A 25,891-nucleotide genomic window follows, 5' to 3' on the forward strand; every position below is an offset into this window, starting at 1 on the left:
AGCACAGCCCAGAGAAGGCTGAATTTCTATCTTAACTGAGTATTAATCTATAGATGAGTAATTCTTCCCATCGTCCTGTCTTGAATTTTCCTTGGCTCCTGGATTTTAATGATTTTCAATTGGCAACGCTGGAGAAAACTGTAAAATAATTTTCACAGTAGTTGTAAACGGCTGAATTTAACCAGGAAGACCTTGTTCTGGCTCTCTTCCAGCTTCCTGTCTTCCCTTCTCTTCTCAAGGGGTCAGAAGCCTGTGAGAACTGACTCATCTGGATCCCATGGCCTCATTCTAGATGAGGTCCCAATTCCTGTCCAAATGGCTCTAAGCTTATTCCACAGCCTGCACAGGCCTTTCCTTGATTCCTCTACTCATAGGCAGATAAAAATGTGAATCATTAGGCCTGAGGGCTGGCCAAGGGTGGCGGTTTGAAGGGGTGTGGACGGAGTCTGGAAGTGTGGGCTGGACTGTCTATGTAAATATGTGCGGCTTCTTGCAGTGCAGGGCAGAGACGGGGGTGGGGAGTAAGCGGTGAAGGCCGAGGGCCAGACTGACTCGCCTGAGCTGCCGGGTTTCCAGCTCAGTGTTCCCAAGTGTCCAACCTAGACTTGCAGATTTTATTTTTACAAAAGTACTTTTGTCAGTATAAACATATTTTATTTGACAGCTTGTGGGCTTGGTTTACGTATTTTAAATATTTACACATATGGAATGGGGACGTCCATTTGTACTCTCACCCTGAGCTCTGCAAATATTAGAGGCAGGCCTAAACTGAAGTTTCTCCTAGACTAGAAAACTAAATACACACAGTTACTGTCATGACCCAGTCAGAGCAAATACTGATTCAGGCTCTTCAGTTCTGAGCCACATAATCAATCTATAAGAAAAAAAGGAAAAAAGAAAAATATCTGCCATCTTCTCTCGTTAGGAAAGGTACTGCTTTTTGTCGAACTTATATAAGATTATACATAATAGTGGCAGAGTTAGATAAGTTTATAGGGACTAGAAGCTGTCATCTCTACGTATCCTCAGAAAACACAACTGTGATATATTTAGTTCCCTAAAATAAGATCACTTGAATATGTTGTAATCAAGCAGGAATATAAATAGAATATAAACCAGGAGACTTGTTACAGGCAAGAAGTACTCTCTGGAATTTTACTTAATGAACTGACTGGCTGCTTAAAAAGAACATTCTTTAAAAAGAATTCTTTTCTCTGTTTCAAGATGGTGTCCTTTTTGACTTCTACATGGTCAGCTGTCTGCATGCCTGGGGCAACTCCACCATTTCGTTCTGCTTTCTTAACTAAATGCCCATAAGAATTCATGCTACAGGACTGATTCACTTGCTGCTGTTTAAGGTAATTGCTCTATTTCTTTCCTAGGAAGCATTTTATATATCTTTCCTTTGCTATTGTATGAAATTATTTACCTTGACAAACGTGAGTTTGCAAATGCAAACACTGCTTTTGGCATTTCTAACGGTTACTTCTCCATAATGCTCTATCCATCTCCTCCCACTCAGGATGTTGTGTATGCACGTGGTGACCTTATTCCACACATAGCAATCTCCATATCTAGTGAAGAATACAACACTGATTAAAAACAATGAAGGTCACGAACATATACCGCTGTTTCTACCAATGAGAATGGTTTTCACCAAAGCCTCCTTTTCGAACTTGATCTTCCTCTCATTTCTTTGCTGGAAGTTTCTATGTGGTCATTCATTTAAGGGATATGTCAGTGCTTTCAGGGTGGGGAGGGCGAGAGGCACAGCAGGCCATGCATTTAAGAAAGGCTGCTCTGAGGACAGGGCTTCATGCTCTGAGTTAAGGCAAACTATGAATAATACCTTGGGAAAAGACACATGAGGATAGATAAAAAAAAAATCTAACGCAATTTCTGGGGACTAAGGTTATAGAAACAGTGAAGAAGGTGAGTCAAAGCAGAAACGATGCCCAATTGTGGCTGTATTTGGTGATGAAAGTAAAGTCCGATGCTTTAAAGAACAATATTGCATAGGATCATGGAATGCTAGGTCCACGAATCAAGGTAAATTGGATGTGCTCAAACAGGAGACGGCAAGAGTGAACAATGATATTTTAGGAATCAGTGAACTAAAATGGATGGGAATGGGTGAATTTAATTCAGTTCAGTTCAGTTCAGCTGCTCAGTCCTGTCTGACTCTTTGTGACCCTATGGACTCCAGGGGGGCCAGGCCTCCCTGTCCATCACCAACTCCTGGAGTTTACTCAAACTCATGTCCATTGAGTTGGTGATCCCATCCAGCCATCTCATCCTCTGTTGTCCCCTTCTCCTCCTGCCTTCAATCTTTTCCAGCATCAGGGTCTTTTTAAATGAGTCAGTTTTTTGCATCAGGTGGCCAAAGTATTGGAACTTCAGCTTCAGCACCAGTTCTTCCAATGAATATCCAGGACTGATTTCCTTTAGGACAGATTGGTTGGATCTCCTTGCTGTCCAAGGGACTCTCAAGAGTCTTCTCCAACACCACAGTTCAAAAGCATCAATTCTTTGGTGCTCAGCTTTCTTTATAGTCCAACTCTCATATCCATCCATCAGATGACCATTATATCTACTACTGTGGGTAAGAAGGAATGGAGTAGCCCTCATAGTCAATAAAAGAGTCCAAAATGCAGTACTTGGTTGCAATCTCAAAAAAGACAGGATGAGCTCAGTTCATTTCCAAGGCAAACCATTCAACATCACAGTAATCCAAGTCTATGCCCCAACCACTAATGTCAAAGATGAAGTTGAACAAATGCTTCTGTGAAGATCTTCAAGACCTTCTAGAACTAATACCAAAAAAAGATGTCCTTTTCATCACAGGGGACTGGAATGGAAAAGTAGGAAATCAAGAGATACTGGAGTAACAGGCAAGTTTGGTCTTGGAGTTCAACATGAAGCAGGGCAAAGGCTAACAGAGTTTTGCCAAAAGAATGCACTGGTCATAGCAAACACCCTCTTTCAACAACACAAGAGACGACTCTACACATGACATCACCAGATGGTCAATACTGAAATCAGACTGATTATGTTCTTTGCAGCCAAAGATGGAGAAGCTCTATGAAGTCAGAGAAAACAAAACCTGGAGCTGACTGTGGCTCAGATCATCAGCTCTTTATTGCAAAATTCAGGCTGGAATTGAAGAAAGCAGGGAAAACAACTAGGCCATCCAGTATGACCTAAATCAAATCTCTTATGATTATACAGTGGAGGTGATGAATAGATTTAAGGGACTAGATCTTGTAGACAGAATGCCTAATGACTATGGGTGGGGGTTCATAACACTGTACAGGAGGTGGTAACCAAAACCATCCCCAAGCAAAAGAAATCCAAGAAGGCAAAATGGTTGTTTGAATAGGCCTTACAAATAGCTGAGAAAAGAGGAGAAGTGAAAGGCAAAGCAGAAAGGGAAAGATATATCCAACTGAATGCAGAGTTCCAGAGAATAGCAAGGAAATCCTTCTTAAGTGAACAATGCAAAGAAATAGAGGAAAACAATAGGACTGGAAAGACTAAAGATCTCTTTAAGAAAAATGAAGATACCAAGGGAATATTTCATGCAAAGAGAGACACAATAAGGAACAAAACCAGCAAGGGCCTAACAGAAGCAGAAGAACTTATATACAGAGTACGTCATACGAAATGCTGGGCTGGATGACTCAAAAGCTGGAATCGAGCTGGCCAAGAGACACATCGACAACTTCAGCTATGCAGATGATATCACTTTAACAGCAGAAAGTGAAGAGGAACTAAAGAATCTCTTGATGAAAGTGAAAGAAGAGAGTGAAAATGCTGGCTTAAAACTCAACATTCAAAAAGGAAAGATCATGGCATCTGGTTCTATCACTTCATGGAAAATAAATGGGGAAAAAGTGAAAACAGCTTCAGATTTCATATTCTTGGGCTCCCAAATCAATGCAGACTGTGACTGCAGTCACGAAATTAAAAGATGCTTACTCCTTGGATGGAAAGCTATGACAAACCTAGACAGCATATTAAAAAGCAAAGATATCACTTGGCTGACAAAGGTCCATATAGTCAAAGGTGTGGTTTTTCCAATGGTCATGTACGGATGTGAAAGTTGGACCATAAAGAAGGCTGAAAGCTGAAGAATTGATACTTTTGAACTGTGGTCCTGGCAAAGACCCTTGAGAGTCCCTTAGACAGCAAGGAGATCAAAGTAGTCAATCGTAAAGGAAATCAGTCCTAAATATTCATTGGAAGGACTGATGCTGAAGCTGAAGTTCCAATACTTTGGTCACTTGATGTGAAGAACTGACTCGACCCTGATGCTGGGAAAGATTGAAGGCAAGAGGAGAAGGGGATGACAGAGGATGAGATGGTTGGATGATATCACGGACTCGATGGACATGAGTCTGAGCAAGCTCCAAGGGCTGGTGAAGGACAGGGAAGCCTGAAGTGCTGCAGTCCATGGGGTCACAAAGAGTCAGACATGACTGAATAACTGAACTGAACTTGAAACTGCACATTACTATATATTCAAATAAAGGGCTATTTCAATCTAAAATGCTTCTGGATTTCTAGAAAACTTATGAATTGGTATGATGTAGGCACTATGTACACCTGGGAAAACTCTCTTCCTCAAGAGTTTGTAAATACTGAAAATTTATTTTGTGGTCCTGAGAACTGCTCCCTTTCCCAACCATCCTCCATATTCAATATACCAGAAAACTCTGTCACTCAAATAGACAAAAACAAAGCAAAAACAAAATCAGCTGAATGAAGAAAGAAAGAAAAACAATCGTTTGGCCTCAATGAAAACTTCAATTAAACTTGAAGATGCATAGGCTATATTCAGGGGTTCCCTGGTGGTTCAATGGTAAAGAATTCACCTCCCAATGCAGGAGATGCAGGTTTGATCCCTGGGGAAGGAAATGGCAACTCACTCCAGTAGTCCTGCCTAGGAAATCCCTAAGGGCTACAGTCCATGGGGTCGCAAAAGAGTCATGACTTAGTGACTAAACAACAATTAACAACAACAAGGCTATATTCTCCAGAAAACAAGGATCCCATCACTTCCTTAATAAAATAACTTAAAATAGTGCCTTGGGGCTAAGATGAACTCAGCAGTGAAAGTATAAATTATATAGAAAATAAATGGCTAAAAAGAGAAACTTTTATATATAATGCAAACAGAGACAAACAGAATAGACTGGTGGTTGCCAAGGGGAGGGAGGTGGGAAAGGATATGAATAGGAGTTTGGGATTGTCAGATGCAAACTAGTATATATAGACTAAATAAACAACAAGATCATACTAGCGAACTATATTCAATATCCTGTGATAAATCATAATGGAAAAGAATATGAAAAAGAATGTATATATATACATATATATATATATATAAAACGAAGTTACTTTGCTGTATAGTAGTAATTAACAAAGTATTGTAATTCAACTATATGTCAATACAAATAAAAAAATAATAAAATGCAAGCTAACCTGGTGTTTGGGACAGGGAGGTGCTGACTGTTGAATGGAGGGTATGTAGAGATAAAAAGGAAGCTTTGACACATATGCTAAAATTCTCATTTGCTTTTGAGGGGGTCCAGTCTCAAAACTTTGGTGAAAACCAATGCAACGTTGTAAAGCAATTACACTCCAATGGAAAAAAAATCTTAGATGAAGTTGACAGAAGCCTCGGTCATAAAGGGCAACAGCTTCTTGGCACCATCTAGAGTTTCAAAGAGCTGACTCATTCGAAGAGACCCTGATGCTGGGAAAGATTGAAGGCAGGAGGAGAAGGGGGCGACAGAGGATGAGATGGTTGGATGGCATCACCGACTCAATGGACGTGAGTTTGAGCAAGCTGCAGAAGATGGTGAAAGGACAGGGAAGCCTGGCATGCTGCAGTCCATGGGGTGGCAACGAGTTAGGCACAACTGAGCGACTGAACAATAATAAACAACAAGAGTTTCAAATGCCCATTTATGATTTAGAAATGCAGATAAGAGACCAAAAGGAAGATGAGAGCAACCTACTTTGGAAGCATGACATTCAGGGTTCCCACGGGCAGGATTTCCATTGACTTGCCCCAGAACTTGTTTTTCCATCTGATATCTAAATGACATAAGGCAGAGCACAAAAAGAGTTACACTCTATATCTAATCATTTACTCTAGAAAAGTGAACTTTTATAATATACTTTACATTTTACAAAGAACTTTTGTAATCACAATCAATTCTATACTGTTAGTTCTAACATGGCAAGTGCCTGAGGATGGCCCAAGGTGAGAAGATTAACTGGGAACCCCCCCAAATATCTATCTGTTTTTCCATAATATATTCTCTATATGTGTTTTCAACAAATAAAACTGGGAAAGACTTGGACTAATCTGTGCGTGCATATTCATATACACACATACATAGACTCTATTCTGCTTTAACATCTCCACAAATGCTGTTAGAGGATTTAGCTAAATGGTGGAAATATTTTATACATGTGTATGTATATATATGGTGTATAGTAAAAGTAATTGTAGATTGTAGTGTGGCAGTAACATTGATTGATATACACATTTATTTGAAAAGTTACATGACTTGGGAGAACCAGTATAAAAAAAAACAAAGCCTCTAACTATAGATGGGTAAGATTTATGAGAAAGTGAGGTTAACTTAACAAACGTGCTCCTGTGCTGGTTGTTAAGATACTACTCAGGGCCCAGAATTTTATCTCACATGATGGATTTTTGTTTCACTTGTGGACACTCAGGTATACCTGAGCTTGTGTATTATTGTCTGGTCTCGGTTTTGATGAGATAAGGAAGCTTCGGGCTTTCTCCACAAAATTTCTGACTCTTTGTTATGAACAAGAAATGGCTCACTTTCTTAATCTGCACTAAAGCACAGCCACGGTGCTGCTCTATCATTTCATATCATTTTTAGGTTGAGGACGTGCACGTGAGAAGAGTCATACGGTAATCAGTGGAGTGTCTTTTCAAATGTGAGGGAATTATTCACATTTAATGGTAAATGTACACATGAATGATGGCGCAGATGGTAAAGAACTCGTCTGCAATGCAGGAGACCTTGGTTCCATCCTGGGTTGGGAAGATTGCCTTGATAAGGGAATGGCTACCCACTCTAGTATTCCTGCCTGGAAAATCCCATGGACAGAGGAGTCTGGCAGGCTACAATCCACAGGGTCACAAAGAGTCGGCCACAACTGAATGACTAACACTTTCACTTACATACATACATACATACATACACTTTTCTTTCTAGAAGGGTTTTGAAACTTTCTATCCTAGGTGAGTTTGCAACATTCTAACTTAGCAATGGATATTAATTTAATAGAGACTTCAATTCAAACCCCCAAGCCTCAGTGAGTTAAAAAACAGAAATTACTGCTATGTATGTGTCTCTCAATAGACTGTGAGCACAGATGATGTACAGCAGAGCTTTCTTTCAGGATTAAGATCTATTTGTACACCTTTAAGGAGCAAGAAGACAGCAGATCCAATCTTCATGCCACTAATGCAGACAACGAGGCACATGAGGTAGAGAGGTTGCCCTGAGCTGGCGCTGTCAGCATAGCGCCCTGTTGTCTCACAGGGCTGTGCTTCCTAAATAAATAATCCCATGGTTTCATATTTCAATCAAGAAACCTAATCTCTCAAACTGAACTCTATGTCAATTACCAACATTTTCTGAGTTCTAAAAGAAGAAATCTAAACTGAGTACTCTGGAAACTAGCAACTTTCTTATAGGCTTATCAATTGGATTTTGAAGTTATAATTGAAATACAAACCTTGCCAAAACACAAAATTCTTGGATTCACAGTGACAGGCAGAAATGGGTGGATGATGGCTAACCTGAAAGTTAAAAACAACAAAAAAGGCAATGACATCAGTGTTCAAACTTCCACAAAGGATCATTTCTCGCAACATGTATTTGGCTACCCCCAAATAAAAGTTATTCAACTTATCCATCTCTGTTATTGCATTAGTCTCAAAATGTGTAAGTAAATTACCAAATTTTACAACTTCATGCTTAAAAACATTTAGAGGATGTAATTATATAGATAAGCTAAGTGAATTTTCTGTTAGCTAGTACTGTAACCCATCTCAACCAGATGTTTACAAAAACAAGCTACAAACAGCCCTCCTACAGTTTCTGCACAGAAACCTGAGTCCAGTGGCACTTACTTGTTCTGAGAAAAATCGGAATCCTTTGTCCTCTCTAATGCATTCATAAGTCTCCCCAAGGACAGGGTTGAATGGCTTACTTCCTGCTCTGAAATAGGTGGAGCAATATCCTGAAACTGCAAATGCAGCAATAAGAACCTGTTAAAACATTTAAGAAAGGAAAATAATATAGGAGAGACTACTTCCAGGTCTGCTTGTCCCTTATTCCTCTAGATTTTATATACCCACATCACTGGGTGCTGATTTGATGATATCTGCATTTTCTATTACTTGCACAGACTCGTCATATACTCATGGGGAAAAAAAAAAAATGAAAATGCAGTTAAACTCTTTGCATGGGAACCAGCAGGCAACTGAGGCCAAATATTCTTCATTCATCTGTCCATCCAATTCCTTGAGTATTACAGAGTTCAAAGGTTCTGAAAGCCAGGTTATGCCATTTACACAAGCTTACAGGAAAGTTGTGGCTGCTGGTGCTTTTCAGAGGGCAGGTCAAGTTTTCCAGAGTCCCATGGAGTAAAGGCCAGGGCAGAGAACAAACAGGAAGTTACCTTCTCAGACCCAAGTTCCTAAACAAATGAGCTTCCCCGGCATTCAGAAAAAGCTGATAAAGCAAGGCCAGGCATGTCTTAAACCTCTAAGAACTGTCATGCCTTTACATTCTAACTTCAGAACCACTCGGACCCACGAGTAAGTCACAAAGACTGTATCTTTCAATAGAGGTATCTGGAGCTTTTTTGGCCCTGCCTGGTTTATGCAAACAGATTTCTCTTAACTATGCAGTTAGAGTATTAGGCAACAAGCAAATGCACTATCCTAATGAATCTTCCCTAGCCCAGGTCTAGGGTCGGCAAATCCAAACGGCGCTGCTCTGCTATTTATTACCATGCGCTCGTAGGGACTGTCAGTTTCCGAAGCCTTGTCCAGGAGCTCACTGTATTCCATTTCCTCGCAGAGATGCTGCAGAGTATTGAGCGGCTCGTTTAGCTCCACAGGCATGGAGACTTTAGACAGGTCTTTGCCAATGTTGTTCCTCAATATATTCCACAGGTTAATGTTACTGGTGTCGGGGCAGGGAGCTGGCAGGCATGTTCGACGTCCGTTTCGGAAGGCTCCTCCCGTAAGCTCCCCGTTCAAGACTAGAAGAAGAAAGATGAGAATCACAGTGAAAGATATTTTGCTTTTCTGATTTCCCAAAACCTGGGAGGGAAAGAACCCTTTCAAATAATTCTGACTGTGATACATTTCTTAAGCCTTCCTTACACTCTCCCAAGAGTGAACAGAATTATTTCAATACAAGGTTGCTGATAAATGCACAAAACATCAATGTATAGTTCTTTCTGGTGTTGTTCCACGACTCGTGGGATCTTAGTTTCCCAACCAGGGATTAAACTCATGCCCCTTGCCTTGGGAGCTCAGTCTCAACCACTGGACTGCCAAGGAAGTCCTAAATAAGTAAAAATTTTAAAAACTAAATATAAATACATTTAATTACAAAGGACTCAAAAAATTTTGGTTTGAGCAAGAACTAAACTTTTTATCTTAATCCTCTCCCTAACAAATTTTTTAACCATTTTCACCAGATTACACAAATATAAAATTTATTGAACAATAAGCTGCAAAAGAACAGTTAGCAAGGGGGCCAAAATGATTGGTCATTGAATCATCAGCATTGTATCCGGCACGTAGACAGGACAACCTCGAAACTCAGAGGATGCATACTTTGCCGAGAGATGTTGTCTGCAACACTGGTGTTGTCTTCAGATATATTGTCACTCACATCACTGATGTAAGACTCATCATCTGAAGCCTAAGGAAGAGAAGACCATAGAAAGGATCAGAATTTTCATTTAGTCTTGACATTTCAAAAAAATTAAACAATTAAAAACAACAGGATATTGTTCAAATGGAAAGCAGAGGTCATAGTGGGAAATATATGTGGTACATGGGCAATGAACACCTTAGGGTGTCCCATGAGCGAGAATATTGGGCTGTCAGGAAGCAGCTCTTATCTTTAAGTAGCTTTCTATCTTAAGTTGAGCTCAGAAGTTGGGAGAGGCTAGTACATAACCAGAAATGTTTCAATACAACACAGTAAGAATGTGCAAAAAAGGAGACTCTACAAATCCCCACAGAGGAGTCAGGAAAGGTTGCTGGAAGAAATAATATTTTAACTGGGTGTTGGAGGACGCAGAGTTGCCCAGTTGTTAGAAGCAGGGAAAAAGCACAAGGAGAAGGGATGGTGTACAAAAGCAAGGACCGTGAGAAAAACATTCCTTCTAGGACTGTTAAGAAGTCAAGTGGCTGTAACAGAAGACGGGGCAAAGATGAAGGGGTCTGACTGCGAAGGGCTTTTCATGTCAAAGTAAGGGTTCTCATATAATTGTGCATGCGTGCGTGCTAAGTCACTTCAGTTGTGTCTGACTCTATGCGACCCAATGACTGCAGCCCACCAGGCTCCTCTGTCCATGGGATTTCTCCAAGCAAGAATGCTGGAGTGGGTTGCCATTTCCTTCTTCAGGGGATCTTCCCAAGGGACTGAACCAGTGTCTCTTATGTCTCCTGCATTGGCAGGCAGGTTGTTTACCACCAGCACCATCTGGGAAGCCCTCACATATAATCGTATGAATTATTAAATGCAAGGAAATGACAGAGTCATATTTGGTTCTCAGGAAGACACTCCGCAACTTGTCCTAGGGAGCGCAGATAACAGGATCCTATGTAGATCTGGATAAGAAATACTGACTGATTTCACTAAGACGCCCACAGTAAGGTTCATTTCAGGCAGTACAGCTGCATTTGGGAACCACATTTAAAGTGTAACCGACAAAATCTGGTAGATAATTTGGGGGCAGGGAAGAAAGATTTAGGGATACAGAGAAATCGAGAATTAAGCCATTCTCTACATGAGAAAAATACGGAACTAAAATGAAACCAAGATTCACATAAGAATAAAATTAAGGGCAACATATGTATTAAGGGGATTTAGAGACAGAGCAGATAAGAAAACAAAGAATTACTGTATAGCCATTCAGAGGAATGGGAAAACCGATGTTTTTACTACAGGCAAGAAAGCTGTTGATACCTATTCACTGTCTTCAAAATGGAAATATGTTATATTTTTTCTGAACACAAAAACAGAACACTCTTTTGTAAAAAATCAGAAATTACATGAAGGTAAACAGATGATATGGAAATCACCTATCTTGTGATCTAAAAGAAATCACTTTCAACATTTTGTAGGTTTTACTCCCAATTTCAAAATGCCGATATAAACACACAGATACATCTATCTTTAGATACTGAAAAAGCAGATGGGTTTACATGCTATTTTATAGTGTTCTGAATATACTCCCATTCTCAGGAAAACAGCTCTCCATTTTTACTTAATGGCAGATAGTTACATAACACAAAGAATTTAACCAACATTCATGTGGCATCCAGTTTTTTTTTTATTATTTATAGACAATACTTGGATGAACAACCTTGGAAACATTTCTGTGAATCTGCTTGGCAATTTCATTAAGATTTATTCCCAGAAGTGAAATTGCTGGGGCAAATGAGTCACTCTTAGGCTTCAGCCCTCCGTTGCCGAATTGGTCTCCTGGAAGACTGTACTATATTAGTTTATTCTCACCATCAGCTTATGAAAGCACCCATCTCTCCCCCACTTAAACATCACACACTATCAATCTACATTAGTATCTATCTACCTAACACACATAAAATATCTCTTTCTACAGTCTGAACTTTATCTTTAGTGAAACTCTCTTTCACACGTTTTTCAGCTCTTCATATAAACTGCATCTTTTTTTCTAGTTTGCAATTTCTTTTTAAATGTTGCTTATGCCACTTTATGGTCAGGTAAAGGTTCTAAAATTTGTATATAATAAAAACAATCAGCCTTTGCCTTTACAATTTCTGAGTTTACTGCTGATATTTTTAACAGATTTGGGAAGAGTTGATACACTTAAGGAGACAGAATTACAGGCAGAATGATTTTATGCATAAATGAATAACTAGTTTTGTTTTTGTACTCTGAGAAAGGCCATAAAGATGGCAAATTGAGAATAAAGTCTTTTTCTGACTTGCATTTTCCCACTGCAGCAGGCTTCCATTTTCCCATGACTGCAACAAAATGGAAGGTTAAACCTGCAGGCCCATGAAAGCCACACTCTGAACCTTGATAGAAATAAAAAGTAAATCAAACTCTTCCATGTGATTACTCTGAAAAAAGCTAATCACATCCAGTGATGTTAGCGGAAATAAATGCCTGCCCCAACCTAATTCATACTGCATGTATGTTTACTACATGAACGTTTAGAAGCTATAAACAGTCTATCCTCTTCAATTTCTAATTTCGCTCAAACTAATACACGATAGATATGGTCCAATATCCATATCCACATAGAAAGATCTGTATAGAATATAAAATAATTTACAATTACAGTGGGTCTTTAATAAGATCTATGTTATCGCATGTGTGAACAGTAGCTAAGGCTGGGCAGGCTGGCTGTGGTCTACTCATGTTATCCCATATATGAGGATATAGGATAATATGCTGCAGTATTATAATAAAATGATCAATATATATTTACTTTCTCTCCCATGGTCAAGAAGTCTTGGAGTCAAATATTTCTCTTTAAGGGGTTTGGGATTCAAAAGAACTTAGGAAATATTTTTTCTATATGTGACTATTTAGAAAAATGCAACCATTCAGCATCGCAGAAACACATTTAACAGTAGAGACAAAGAAGGAGATCATTCTGGAAATAAGAAAGAGCATTTTCTTTAAAAAAGAGGAACTTATGTACACCCATGGTGGATTCATGATGATGTATGGCAAAACCAATACAGTATTGTAAAGTAAAAAAAAAATAAATAAATAAAAAAAATAAAACAGAGGTTGTACATTCATTAAATGAAACACACAAAGAATTTTCTCTCAGTCACAGAAAATGTTAATATAAGACAGCTAAGGCCCAGGTTTCAGCTTAATCATGTGTGAGGTGTTAAGCATTCCTTCCTTCCTTCAGTTGGCAAACATTTTCTGAGTTCTGGGCTCACAAGAATGTTCTAGTGCTGCAGACAGAGTGCTGAAATCTCTTCCCTCACTCCAATGAGTGAAAGTGAAAGTGAAGTCTCTCAGTTGTGTCCGACTCTTCGCGACCCCATGGACTGCAGCCTACCAGGCTCCTCCATCCATGGGATTTTCCAGGCAAGAGAGAGACACACAATAAACATGAAATATATATTCTGTTAGGTAGTGATAAACACTATGGAAAAAAATCAGAAGGGACCAGGCAAGCGAAAGGTCAGGGGCAAGGAGGAAATGGCAGCCCTGCGGTGTAGCCAGGGCATCCAGGGCAGGCTTCTTGCAAAGGGACTTTTGAGTAGACTGAAGCGAGTGAGCAATCTGACCGCATGGCCTTGGAAGTGTTCCAACCAGGGTGGGTGGGAACACAGAGGCCCAACAGCCTTTGTCAGCTGTCTTGTAGAATGTGCAGTTGAGCCCATCCTGTAGCTGCTACTAGATTCTCATGCATACAGTGAACCAACCAGATGGGCTGGCCAAGTCTGTGGTATGGAGACCCGAGGAGCCTTCTGGGGGCATCTCATCACAAGGGAACTCAGAAATGTGGACAGACGGAGCTGCCTCAGGAACAAGTCTCAGCCAAAGGGGAAGAGTAACCTTGAGAACACTGAGGTGCCTGTCACTTGGGCCTATCTCCTGGTCCAGCCTCTTCAAATACTTAAGACTGAGTGCTGTGATAAAGGGAAGAGATTTGAGTAAAGAAACAGGCATTTTATGAAAACCTGTAAGATACAGTTGCAAGGAACAAACATATAGTTCAGTTCTTTCCCATGTGGGTTGTAGGAGAGATTTACTCTTCTTGTATCAGCAAGGGACAGGGGGTGTCTGTAGTAAACTGACAACTCCAGGAAGTACTCTGTTGGCCTCTGGATGGCTCCAAAAGAACAGTGGTTCCAAGAGGCTGCAGCTGAGAACAGACCATGAGTCTCTGTATGGTAGCTAAGGAGTTTAGCGTCATCCTAGGAACACTGGGGAATAGAGATACCATCAGATTTTGCATTTTGGAAAGGTTAACCAGGCTGCCCGGTGGAAATGGATTCAAGGAAAGAAAGTGGGCAAGAAAACTAGTTATGGAGATTGACAGGGTAATATAGGTGGGAGCTGATGCAGGGTTGAATGGGAGGAGTGGCAATGAAGCTCTTCTTAGGAAAACATATGTATCTGAGATTATTTAGGTGACAGAATACAGAACCTGATGAGTAAATCAATGTGGGTGGTGGGTGGTAGGAAGGCAGAGGAATGAAGGGAAATACTGAGGAAATTCAGGTATTTGATGCGAACACTTGGGTAGAAAAGTACTTAGAAAGGCAATATGAGAAGTAGAGATAGGCTTGTGTTTTTCCCCTTGGGGGGTGTGTGTGTGCGTGCATGCGCGCGCGTGTGTAAGGGGGTTGTTAATTACTTCATTTGGACATGCTGAATTAGAGATTCTGTAGAGCACCCAGATGGCAGTGTCTCACAGGTAGGTGGTTAGGTAGATCCCAAGCCAAAGCCTGCTTTCTCTTCAGACCCGCTTTCTTCCTGAGCTGTAGACCTAAATATCCAAAAGGCTGCTGGATACCTCTGCTGAGAGGTCTGATAAGTTCACGGTGCCTTAACATGAATGGATCATCTCCATGCGCCTCTGTCCTCTACTACCTTGCCCCTCTCCTGGCCAATGGGCTCACTCTTTCCCTGTGGTGGCACCACCACCTTGCTTGGACCCATACAATAACCCACCTCACATCTTCATTTCTGCCTTGCCAGTGGCTGGTGCAAGTGACAACTGGGCACCCAGGCAGATGTGCCCCAAGAGCTTAGACATAGGGCAATTAGGTTGCTCTCAGAAAGGTATGAGGTCACCAGATGGTGGGTCAAAGCCTAGATAACGTGCAGTCAAGTTTGCTTGAATAAAGATAAGCAATGGGATCCCAGAAAGGGGAGAATCAGAGAAGAAATAAATACTGGGAGCACGTCTCCAGCACTGTGGTCCCTAGGGTGGAGACTGACTCACAGATACTAATTCCCCACCACATGGGAGAGCATCCCTGTTATGGAGATGAAAGTTTGGAGCAATTACATCCTGGCCCTCGCAGCCTTCAGCTCACTTCTCCTGCTCCCATTCCTTCCTTGCTCACCAACCTCCTAACCATAATCAGGCTTCCTGGGCAGATTTGCCTCTAGGGAAAGAGACATGATCAGCAAACAGGATTATTTTGTCTATTTGATAACATCAATTGTCTATGAATAATTAAACTAGTTTCTGCCGTATGAATGGGAATATCTGTGAATCTGTTAATCTATGACTTGGAATCTGACAGGCAGATGCTTAGTTTGATGTGGTAACAAATTTAGTACCTGATATAACAATTCTGCTTTAATTTTTCTCCATTATCAAAGTGATATGTGTTCATTATTTCTATTTTCTAAAATCGCCCGTAATTCCCAATGTCCAAAAGGAACTACTACTAATCGTCAGGATGTTTCCTTCCAATCTATTTTCGATGCATACGGAAATAACATCTATCAATAATTTCATCTCCTTTTGGACTTCCCTGGTGGCTCAGATAGTAAAGGATCTGCCTGCAATGCAGGGGACCCAGGTTCTATTCCTGGGTCAGGAAGACCCCTTGGAGAAAGGAATAGCTACCTACTCCAGTATTCTTGCCTGGAGAATTCCATGAACAGAGGAGCCTGGTGGGCTATAGTCCATGAGGTCACAAAGAGTCAGACATGACTGAGCAACTAACACTTACTTAATTACTTCATTCCCTTTTTGTAAAAATGCATTACAGATTTGCAATCTCAAATGACAAAATTAAACAACTGTGTAGGAAAGAGTTTTGATTGCTTCTCTCACGCCAAAAAAGAAAAAATTCAAAAGTGTAGTTGACCAAATTTCAGTAAAAGAATTTCTGCAACCTGACCAAGACCTTGCCAAGATTCATGAGCATGACAAGCAATCCAATAAATCTTTAATGGCAGCCAGTGGTGGTGGTGGTTTAGTCACTCAGTTGTGTCTGATTCTTGTGACCCCATGGGCTGGAAGCCCACCAGGCTCCTCTATCCATGGGATTTCCCAGGCAACAATACTGGAATGAATTGCCATTTCTTTCTCCAGGGGATCTTTCCAACCTAGGGATTGAACCCGGGTCTCCTGCATTGCAGGCAGATTCTTTACCAACTAAGCCACCAGGGAAGCCTCATGGTAACCAGTGGTAACCTCCAAAAGCCATAATTATCCAACTAGATATATGCTAGATATTATGCTTCTAAAGTCAAATTCAGTCTCTAGCAAAGATATGTGTTTGTATGTACAAATAAGAATGGTATTTTTCTTATGTTCTCATTCTTTTTATATTTATTTGCTAGTCTCCTTCTATAAAGAGCTGTTATCACCTATCTGTTTACCCTGAAAATACGAACTGTACAGGTATATCAGAATAAATCTTGATTCCTTCTTTTTATTCATCAAATTTAAGAGTATTGAGTTGGTGCCCAGAAGGCTAAGGGCTCAGTAAATGGAATCCATATAGTTTGCATGCTTTTGGCTTTGCTACTATTTGGACATCTTATTATGATGTTAAAACCAAGTTCCAAAGTCTTGCTTTCTTTAACCCAAACTCATGGTCAGAAGCAGTTGCGGTTGACACATCCAGGAACCTTACCTCATTCTCTGATGAGCTTGCAGAGAGGAGCACTTCTTGGGCGTCGAAGAACTCAGAGACAGATTCTGACATGGAGAGGCGGCTCTCATTGGCTACTTGCTGTGACAGGGGGAGATTGACGTGGATTTGCTCGCCAGCCTTACAGGAGAGAAAAGTAGATGGTGTGATCGCTTTCTTCCCTCGTATGAATGGCTATTTGTTCAAATTAGGCAATGAAGTACTAGCGAGATCTCTAGAAAAATTTACAGCATACGTTAAAGGACTGGTGAGCGCAAGCAATTTTCACTTGCAACTGAGTAATGACCACTGCACAGGTTTCCTTTCAATATGCCATTTAGTGGACTGAATAACAGATTGAACCCCCAAAATACCCTGAGTTGACTGTGGAGACAAGCTCCTTGCCATATGCTTTGGCCTGTCATTACTAGCCATATTCTAACCAGTATACTACAACTCAAAAAGTATTTGTAGAAACCACTGGCGATATGCTAAGAAAACATTCTATAAGACTAATTTTTGAGGCAGAATATATTGATATAAAAAGTCACTTTCCAATATGATCATGAATTTTAGCCAATGAAACATATTGCTTTCAAGAAAGCAATTTAAGTTGCAACCAGAAAAATAGGTAAGAGAACTTACATTTTAAACATCTAGTACATCTAGTACACATTTTAAATTGAAAAGAAGATTCAAAATGAGACTGTTGACTAATTTTTAGATGATAAAATTTTAGAAATATTCTAGATTCTGGGCAGTTGAGGGGACATAAATATTATCAGAGATCACAGGACCCATGGAAGTGGATGGACACAGGGTCAGTAACTTACGTCCAAAAGAAGCTGTCTGGGGATGGTATTTCTTAAGTAGTTAGACAGCAGAACCCTTACACTTATGGATTTCTAGAAAAATGTATGTTTGGTGCAAATATGGCCTTAGCATTAGTTAAAACTCTCCCCAGTTACATGTATTACTGTTCAAAGTATGAATTCTCCTGGCTAAAAATAATTTTATGAAAGTGTTAGTTGCTCAGTCGTGTCTGACTCTTTGAGACTCTTGGACTCTAGCCCACCAGGTTCCTCTGTCCCTGGAATTCTCCAAGCAAGAATATGAGTGGGTTGCCATTCCCTTCTCAGAGGATCTTCCTGATTCAGGTATTAAACCTGGGTCTCCTGCATTGTAGACAGATTCTTTACTGTCTGAGCCACTGGAACTACACACTCACGTTAAGTCCAAATACTGAATGTTCTCCTATCCTCTTACCGTTTTTTCAAAAATTCTTCTGAAAAATGGAATAATAATAGCACCTACATCAGAGAGTTGTTGGGGGTATCAAATGAGATAACACATGTAAAGTGGGATAGCAATACCAAGCACATAGTAAGCATTCACTTGACATGTGTTAACCATTAATTATTAGCATCATCACCAGGAGCTGTAGCAGCACTAATAATCTTTTCTTAGCAAGGTCAGGTGACTTCTCTTCTTAGATAGAACTTTTAAAACAAACCGTAAGAAAACTTTAATTTAGCACCTTCTCTGTTAAAAGTATTTGTTTCAACATTTCATGGACCATAAATGATAATGAAGATTTCAAATTAAGAGTGACAGAAAAGTCACAAGATGGAGTATTAATAAATTAAATAATCAGTAGCATGAGATGAACACAGGAATAAACAAAAATAGACAACCGATCACCAGCAATAAATGATGTCAAGCTCATGTATATCCTTCACTCCAAAGAACATTGAACTGTCAGCAACACAAGATTTACGCCGGGAATTGTATTAGTAGTGAAAGAACTTTATAAAAATAAATAAAAATATGCAGTAGGTGTAGATGCTATAAAGTAAGTATTCTATATCTATTAAAAATGAATCTTACCTCATCAGGGCTAGGAATAATATTTACACTAACAACCTGATCGCAAATAATAGATTCTGAATGTATTCTGTTCAACCGGCTCCTTAGTTCAGCATTCTGGTTGAGTGCCTTAAAATAACAAAAACCGCACATGTAATTTCAAGTTATTGGGCAAACATAAAGCAGAACCAGCACACAGGTACACTTTAGACAACAAAGTCTAGGATGCTTTTAGCTGTAACTTTTGGAGCCACCATAGGCCAGATCCCACTAGTAAGAAGGAAAGAAATGGCTCAGAATTAAGGCATTCATTTTTTGCAATATAAGACTACTACTTAGTAGATTAGTGGGTTGAAAAGAGTTCAAGGATTTCATAAAATTGATTCATGGAATTTTCTCTCCTTTATAGTCAGGCCCACTATATCCAAGCCCAGTCTACCACCACATACATATAACATTTTATACCCTAGGAAAAAAACTATTGATTCTTTAATTTCTTTTTTCTTTTTTGGTTCCAGTTTCTAAAGTTTGGGAGTTGTTTCAAAGCCAGATTATTTAAATTATTTGTAAATGGAATGAACAATGAACTGGCTTTATATTTCATAGAGCTATATTTTGACCTGGTGAAAGAAAACAGTTGGTGTGTTTCTATTTTCTAGGAGCACATAATTAATACCTATGACAGTATAGATCTAATTCAAGTGTAGACCAAAGCTGCCTTCCCTGGACAGTGCAGACACTGACAAGCATAACTAAGAGCATATCACAGAAAGGAAACTAAGCTATCTGCATCTCATGATTCTTAACACACCCTAAATCAGCATCAGTAAAACACCATCTGCTGTACCCCAGTTTAGTGTGTGTGGTGGAAAGGGAACATATTTACATAAACATGGGCTCCCTATAGGGGCCTTGGGGACAGAGGCTCATGGATCACATCAGTGCATGGAAATCTGTTCCATATACAGAAGACACATGTAGCTGAATAGATTACACCAAGTCTCAAGTAAGACACCTCTGTGAGGACAAAGCCCAGTGAAAAGCTGGACTGCTCCTTTCCTTCCCATTAAATCCAGCAAAGAGAAGATGGAAGTGAATATTTCAGAATGGAAGATAAATGTCAGGACTTACTGAAGAGTGAAGCTGCCCCAGGGAGTGAGGATTCTGCTTTTCTTCATAAGGAGTCAATGAATACACTAAACTGATACACACGCAGATACAACAGCCTAACTCTAAACTTGTACCTATTCAATCACCCAGGATAAATGACAAAGTGGCTAAACTTCACACTTGCATTGAGCGGTGCAGAGTTCTTGAACATGGAGCATAGAACAGTCTCCCCTCTTTCCTTTCTGCTCAGCTTTTTTTTTTTTTTTTGCTACTCTGTCCAGCTTATGGAATTTTAGTTCCCTGCCTAAGGATCAAACCCAGGGCGTTGGGAGTCAGAATGCTGAGTCCTAACCACTAGACCACCATGGAATTCCCTCGGTTTTCTCTTTTCAAGGAGAAAATTCTTCACTTACAGCTGTCGGCTTTCATTTAAAGTCTTTAGAACTGTAAAGTCTGTAAAATACGTGTAAAACAGAATACGTTTGGTCTTGTGGGCTGTCAGGTATTGATGGATTAAAGGCGGACACATATCCTACAGCCAGACAGGTGAAAATATGTGTCCAGTTCACTGAGCAAACGGATGTGTTAGTGAGAAAAAAGGTAATTACGTTTTTAGTAAATAAATCATGTGTTTCCCAGTACCTTACATTCTGCAAAAGTGCTCAGGATCTTTTTCTTGGAACAAAATCTCAAACAGTTGAAATCTGAAACAAAAATACTGCCTCACTCCTATTCTTTGCAACTATATATGCTTATTTGTTCTTTCATTGTTTTTCTGTGTACAAGTGTCCTGAAAGTCATCTTAGTCACTGCTATAATTGGACCCAGATATATTTTGCTGTCTTGGAAGTAGGAGGCCTTGTTGTACGTTGTTTGATGGTTTTAATGGCAGAATCACATCACTTCAGGGTTTCACACAAACCTCACCTAAGGGTTCTTCCAAAGTGACAACACCTTCTGTTGCCCCGGAACAAAGTTAACAAAACCACCCCACAAAAACTCACGGGCAAGGACAAGTAATTTTTTTTCCCCCAGCAGGTGGGAGTTTAAAACACAAGTTTTCCATTCATAAGGAAACTTGTAGAATCGCTTGCTCTGGATATTTAAGAAAGTTAAATTCCCATGTAATCTCTCATCTCATCCAATATTCATGAAATGTGATCCTGCCTACACACAGATGTGTGTGAAGGCACCACAAGGTAGCCTCTAGCTGCTAATATCAATAGGACATGAGGTAAAAATTAAAGAAATCCTGTGTTCATCATATATATGCAGTGGTAGAAAAATGCTGTTACACCACAAAAAAAGCCTGGAAATAAGTACTATTGCAACTCTGGCAACCCCGAGGGTGGAAAGTGTAAGCAGACGCAGAGCATGCAGCAGCCCATTTGTGTGTGCCTTGCCAGGGCGGCTCCTCCTTTTGCCTCGGTCACACGGACCGCAGTGCAAGGTGGCTACAAGCGGGCACCGTGAGGACTCAGGACCACGTTTGTTACTTCCCTCCCTGAAGCTCACTACTGGTGATTTGTTAACACAGAGGAGTCCAGGTGACGGCAGGAGCAATACACAGAGAGCAGCCGAGGAGCCTGTACAGTGGTAAGGCGAGGAAAAAGGAGGCAAGCCGCCAGCCACCGGTGCCAGCCCGTGAGCAGGAAAAGCCATGGAAACCTGCGAGGAACAACACCGCTCTGGGAGTGGCAGATGCGGTCAAGGCCGAGCGGCAGGAAGCAGCCTCGGCTCAGGAACCATGCCTGCACTCTTTAGTAAGTCTCACACTTGCTTTCATGAGTGAGCTCAGGCCGCAGCACAAACTCTCCACAAGGCACGCTCACTTTCCCACTCCTTATACGCACTCAAGTGCCATACACCCACAAAACACAGCATTCCTGACCAAGCTGTGAAGAAAGTTCCCATCCTGAAGTTCTGAGTCAGAATGAATTGCCCAAATCCTCACTTTCTTGGCTATTAACTACCATTTTCCCACCCAGGCAGACAATCTACCTTAGAGTTGGGGAGAGTCTGGCATAGCAAATGCATTCTACTGAATGGAACTGTGTGTTCTGGGTAGATTTAAACTCTTCAGATAAAAGCAAAACTGGTTCAAAAAGAGTAAGGATGTGAGTATGCCAACTGTCAAAGCTAGAGCTATCAAGAATCAAATCATGGCTAGCTCTTAAAAATCACCTTGTTTTCTATTTTAAACAAATACTAAGATAGTGTATTTGGAAAATGCAAAGAAGTAGAAAAATATTTCTAAAAATTCATATCTTACTACTCAATCAACTGACTTTTGGTAGCTTGGCATATTTCTTTCTAGTTTTTTTCTTATGCATTTTTCACATTAAAAAATGGGAACCCCAGAAAATGGGAACATATCCTTCGCTATTTATTCTTGGTACACAGATATTTATTTTATGTTGCAAACTCTTCACAAATGTGATTTTAGTTAACTATGGAATAAGTGGTTATTTTTCTACTATCAGGCACTTATGATGTTGTTACTGATTTTTATTAGAACAAATAAAGCTGCCACAAATGTTTACGTGCATATGTTTTCTACTTAGATTATGCATATCAGCCATGAACCAAAGGACCAAAGCATAAAACACTTTGAAGGTTTTAAATAAATATCACCAAATTATGCCCCAAATGACGTTGATTTAAAGTTACTGGATAACTTAAAAAAAAAAAAATGTAAAGGATTCTGTGAAGAATATCTTCATAAACAACAAATTTGGCCAAGTCTCAGGGAACTGTGAAATTCAGAAACAAATATATTTAAAACATTTACTCCAACAAAGAATATTTATTTTCAATGTATAAAATGTTGTAAACAGGAAGGATGATAAATACTATGCCTGGGATTTTAATTATGCTGCCACGTGCCATAAGCCAGTTTTTTGCTTACATTCCCATACATATCACATTTCATTGATTCTAAGATGCACAGTTCTCAAAACTAACACCTCTGAAGCACTGGCCAGTTTCACTGAAAGTAGTGCTTTCTTTCTTAGTAGTGCACAGAATGATGGCATATTGAACAATGAATGCCGTACTGATTTAATGAAATATAATAACTGTAAATGGAGTACAAGAATCATTGTACTGTTCACACTTGTACGAACTCAACACCCCAAGCATTTAGCACAAGTTGTGCACAGACTCTGGGGTCAGAAATCAAACTAGTAACAGTGACAAAGTGTAACGCACTGAAGACAGACTCAAGTCACGTTGAGTCTTTTAGTACAGTAATCTAGGGTGCTGAGTTCACACAGTCTTATTATGTATTATTTGATTTTGGTGTTTAGTACATAAAATTATAGCTGACGTGAAATCAAGTCATTTATAAAAGGAGAGATGCCACATAAAATACCTTGTCCTACAGATGTAAATTCAATATCTATGCTGCCTTTCAGGTGTAAAAGTTTGCTTTTAAAGCTTCATGGGGGTAAAATATCAGAATTATGCATGTCTCTGTATACCTATAGATCAGGGATGAAATATTACTATAGAAGAGAAATTCATTACACTGTTCAGCCTTGCAAATCATTACACACTCAAGGCAGGTAACAATTTATGCTGAGCATGTAGTGAAAAATGCTAATTTTATATATTTTATTATGCTATGCTCCTTCTAAAAGGATGATCGAATTTGCCAAGTTGTTATATTTAAAAGCTTTATTGAAAAGCAGCATTTTAACCATTAGACATATATCAAATAGGACTTACATCAAATAAAAAATAAGTTCCAAAATGTTAGACTAATCTAAGAAGTTATTTAAATAGTCTCTCTTCTTCCCTTTCTAGGGGGAGATTTGGCTTAGAAATCATTCATTTAAAAACACCTGGGTAAAAAAAAAAAAAAAATAAAATAAAATAAAATAAAAACACCTGGGTTCTAACTGATGACATTTGAAAAAGGATCAATGATGTCTTTAGGCTACCTGAAATCACATTGTATTGTGAAATTATATTAATATAAAAACATACTCAGAAAAGCTGTCTCAATATACTCCAGCTGTTTCATATCTTGTTCAATCCTAAATCCTATATTTGAAGAGGCACAATGAGAATAATAGAGCTAGCCAACCAGGATGGCTACATCAGTTAATTGTTTCCTATCTTCAATGTCTCCTTATCTGTTAGTTCTTTCCCTTTACGATACAAACAAACTGAGGTGACTGTGAAATTTCAAGGCTGACTTTCAGTCCATCTATCATTTACTGCTAAATCAGATCCTGTTAACCTTTTTGTTCTTGAAATTATCAAAACTCTTTCTTCTTGATCTCAGTGGTCATTGCTATGTAAATTCGTCAGTGGTTTCCCCCGGCTTTCCATTAAAGGATTCTCTTTTCTTTTTTCAGCTTGTCCTTTAAATACTAATGTTCACTATGGCAGCACCCCGACCTCCTTTCTTCTGATTGAAAACACAGTTTATCAACAGCTATAAATTCACCAAGATACTGGGATATCCACATCTTTCTCTCCAGCTTGGGCTTCTCTCCTGAGCCCTAGAGCTCAGGAGAAAATGACCCCACCCAACGGGAAGGTGTATACAGACATAAGGATGTAAACACAACCAAAATGCTGTGTAACACAGAACTGGAAACATGGGATTCTCTAGTGGATAGGGTATAACTCTCTTTATGCTATACTGCTCCTCAGTCGTGTCTGACTCTTTGTGACCCCATGGACCATAGCCCACCTGGCTCCTCCGTCCATGAGATTCTCCAGGCCAGAACACTGGCGTGGGTAGCCATTCCTTTCTCCCAGGGATCTTCCCAACCCAGGGATAGAACCCAGGTCTCCCGCACTACAGGTGGATTCTTAACCAGCTGAGCCACCAGGGAAGCCCATTCTCTGCCTTACCAAGAAGCGAATAAAAAGCAAGCAAGCAAGAAACAAGCACATTTTCTTATTTTTCTTAGTACAAGCTATTTCATACCACTAAGCCTTCGATCATTAGTACATCTGAATCAAACACTGCAACATGGAGGGGAACAAAAGTGTACTTGACACGTTTGTAAGATGACTCACAAGATGCTTCCTAGCCATTATTTTGATCTTTCTGACTTATGATCCTTTGTAGGGTCATGATTCAGTAGATCCATTAAGATGGACAAGGTGTTCAACAGATATATGACAGGAGATCAGGCCAGGGCAGACCATTAAAGTGTGCTTGTGAAGGAGGCCCTCCGCAAACTGGCACCCAGCTGCCGCTTTGAATGCGCAGGCTCTTGAGTTTCCAAGCAGCATATGTGCCTCAACTGACAGTGTTTAACGGCAAACAGCAGAAAGTGTGGCCCAGACAACAGCATTCAATAACATGAAACTTAACACTGAAAAGAAGCTGACAGTTCAGGTACATAGAACACGGTGAGATGGTTTAAGTCTAATTTGCAGGAACTGAGGGAAACTGTTCAAGCAGGAGCTGATCCACATGGAAAACCACTTACCCAGGATTTGCTTGCTCCTTCGCTCTGATCCAAGGCACCAGGAAGTGAACAATATTTTATGTAATCACTGAGTTCTCACACAAAATCAACAACAACATTGAACTCTTAAAGGAAATTTTAAAGGTGCATTTATAGACTAAGTGAAGAAAATATTTCAGAGGAAGTGGTCAGTTTTAAGAAAGCAGAAGTGTAGTTTTAAAGGATTTTTAACAGAAATTACAACCTTGAAATATATAGGGATTTGATTAGTATTAATAAGATCAATATAATATATATTAAGTAATACATATTATAGTGTAAAATATATACTGAAATATTAGAGTCTAGATTCAGGGAACATAGGAAGAAAATCCTAAAAATCAAAAAAGAAAAAAAAAAGTAATAGTAATCAGTAGTTTTCAACAGGTTAAAATGCATCATAAGTAGGAAAAATACTAAGTGTGGAAGATCTGGTAGATTTTGTCTGATGCTGGATTGGACACAGTCTGGAACACAGTTTAGATGTGTAGGTAAATCATGTATAAATGCATTA

General features: G+C 39.7%; 1 protein-coding gene across 9 annotated transcripts in view; it reads right to left on the minus strand.

The window, feature by feature from the left end:
* OSBPL6 (oxysterol binding protein like 6) overlaps positions 1-25,891 on the minus strand; it is a 221,953-nt gene that overhangs the window by 6,617 nt on the left and 189,445 nt on the right. For all 9 annotated transcript variants that reach the window (XM_069577092.1, XM_069577091.1, XM_069577095.1 and 6 more), the window contains 8 exons: positions 18,815-18,922; positions 16,931-17,068; positions 9,911-9,998; positions 9,074-9,327; positions 8,189-8,326; positions 7,792-7,855; positions 6,024-6,102; positions 1,430-1,574 (listed from right to left, as the gene is read on the minus strand). In XM_069577092.1, coding sequence (XP_069433193.1) covers positions 1,430-1,574; positions 6,024-6,102; positions 7,792-7,855; positions 8,189-8,326; positions 9,074-9,327; positions 9,911-9,998; positions 16,931-17,068; positions 18,815-18,922 — 1,014 coding nt within the window. The remainder of the gene's footprint in view (positions 1-1,429; positions 1,575-6,023; positions 6,103-7,791; positions 7,856-8,188; positions 8,327-9,073; positions 9,328-9,910; positions 9,999-16,930; positions 17,069-18,814; positions 18,923-25,891) is intronic.

Source organism: Ovis canadensis, chromosome 2, assembly GCF_042477335.2.
Source record: "Ovis canadensis isolate MfBH-ARS-UI-01 breed Bighorn chromosome 2, ARS-UI_OviCan_v2, whole genome shotgun sequence".
Lineage (NCBI taxonomy): Eukaryota > Metazoa > Chordata > Mammalia > Artiodactyla > Bovidae > Ovis > Ovis canadensis.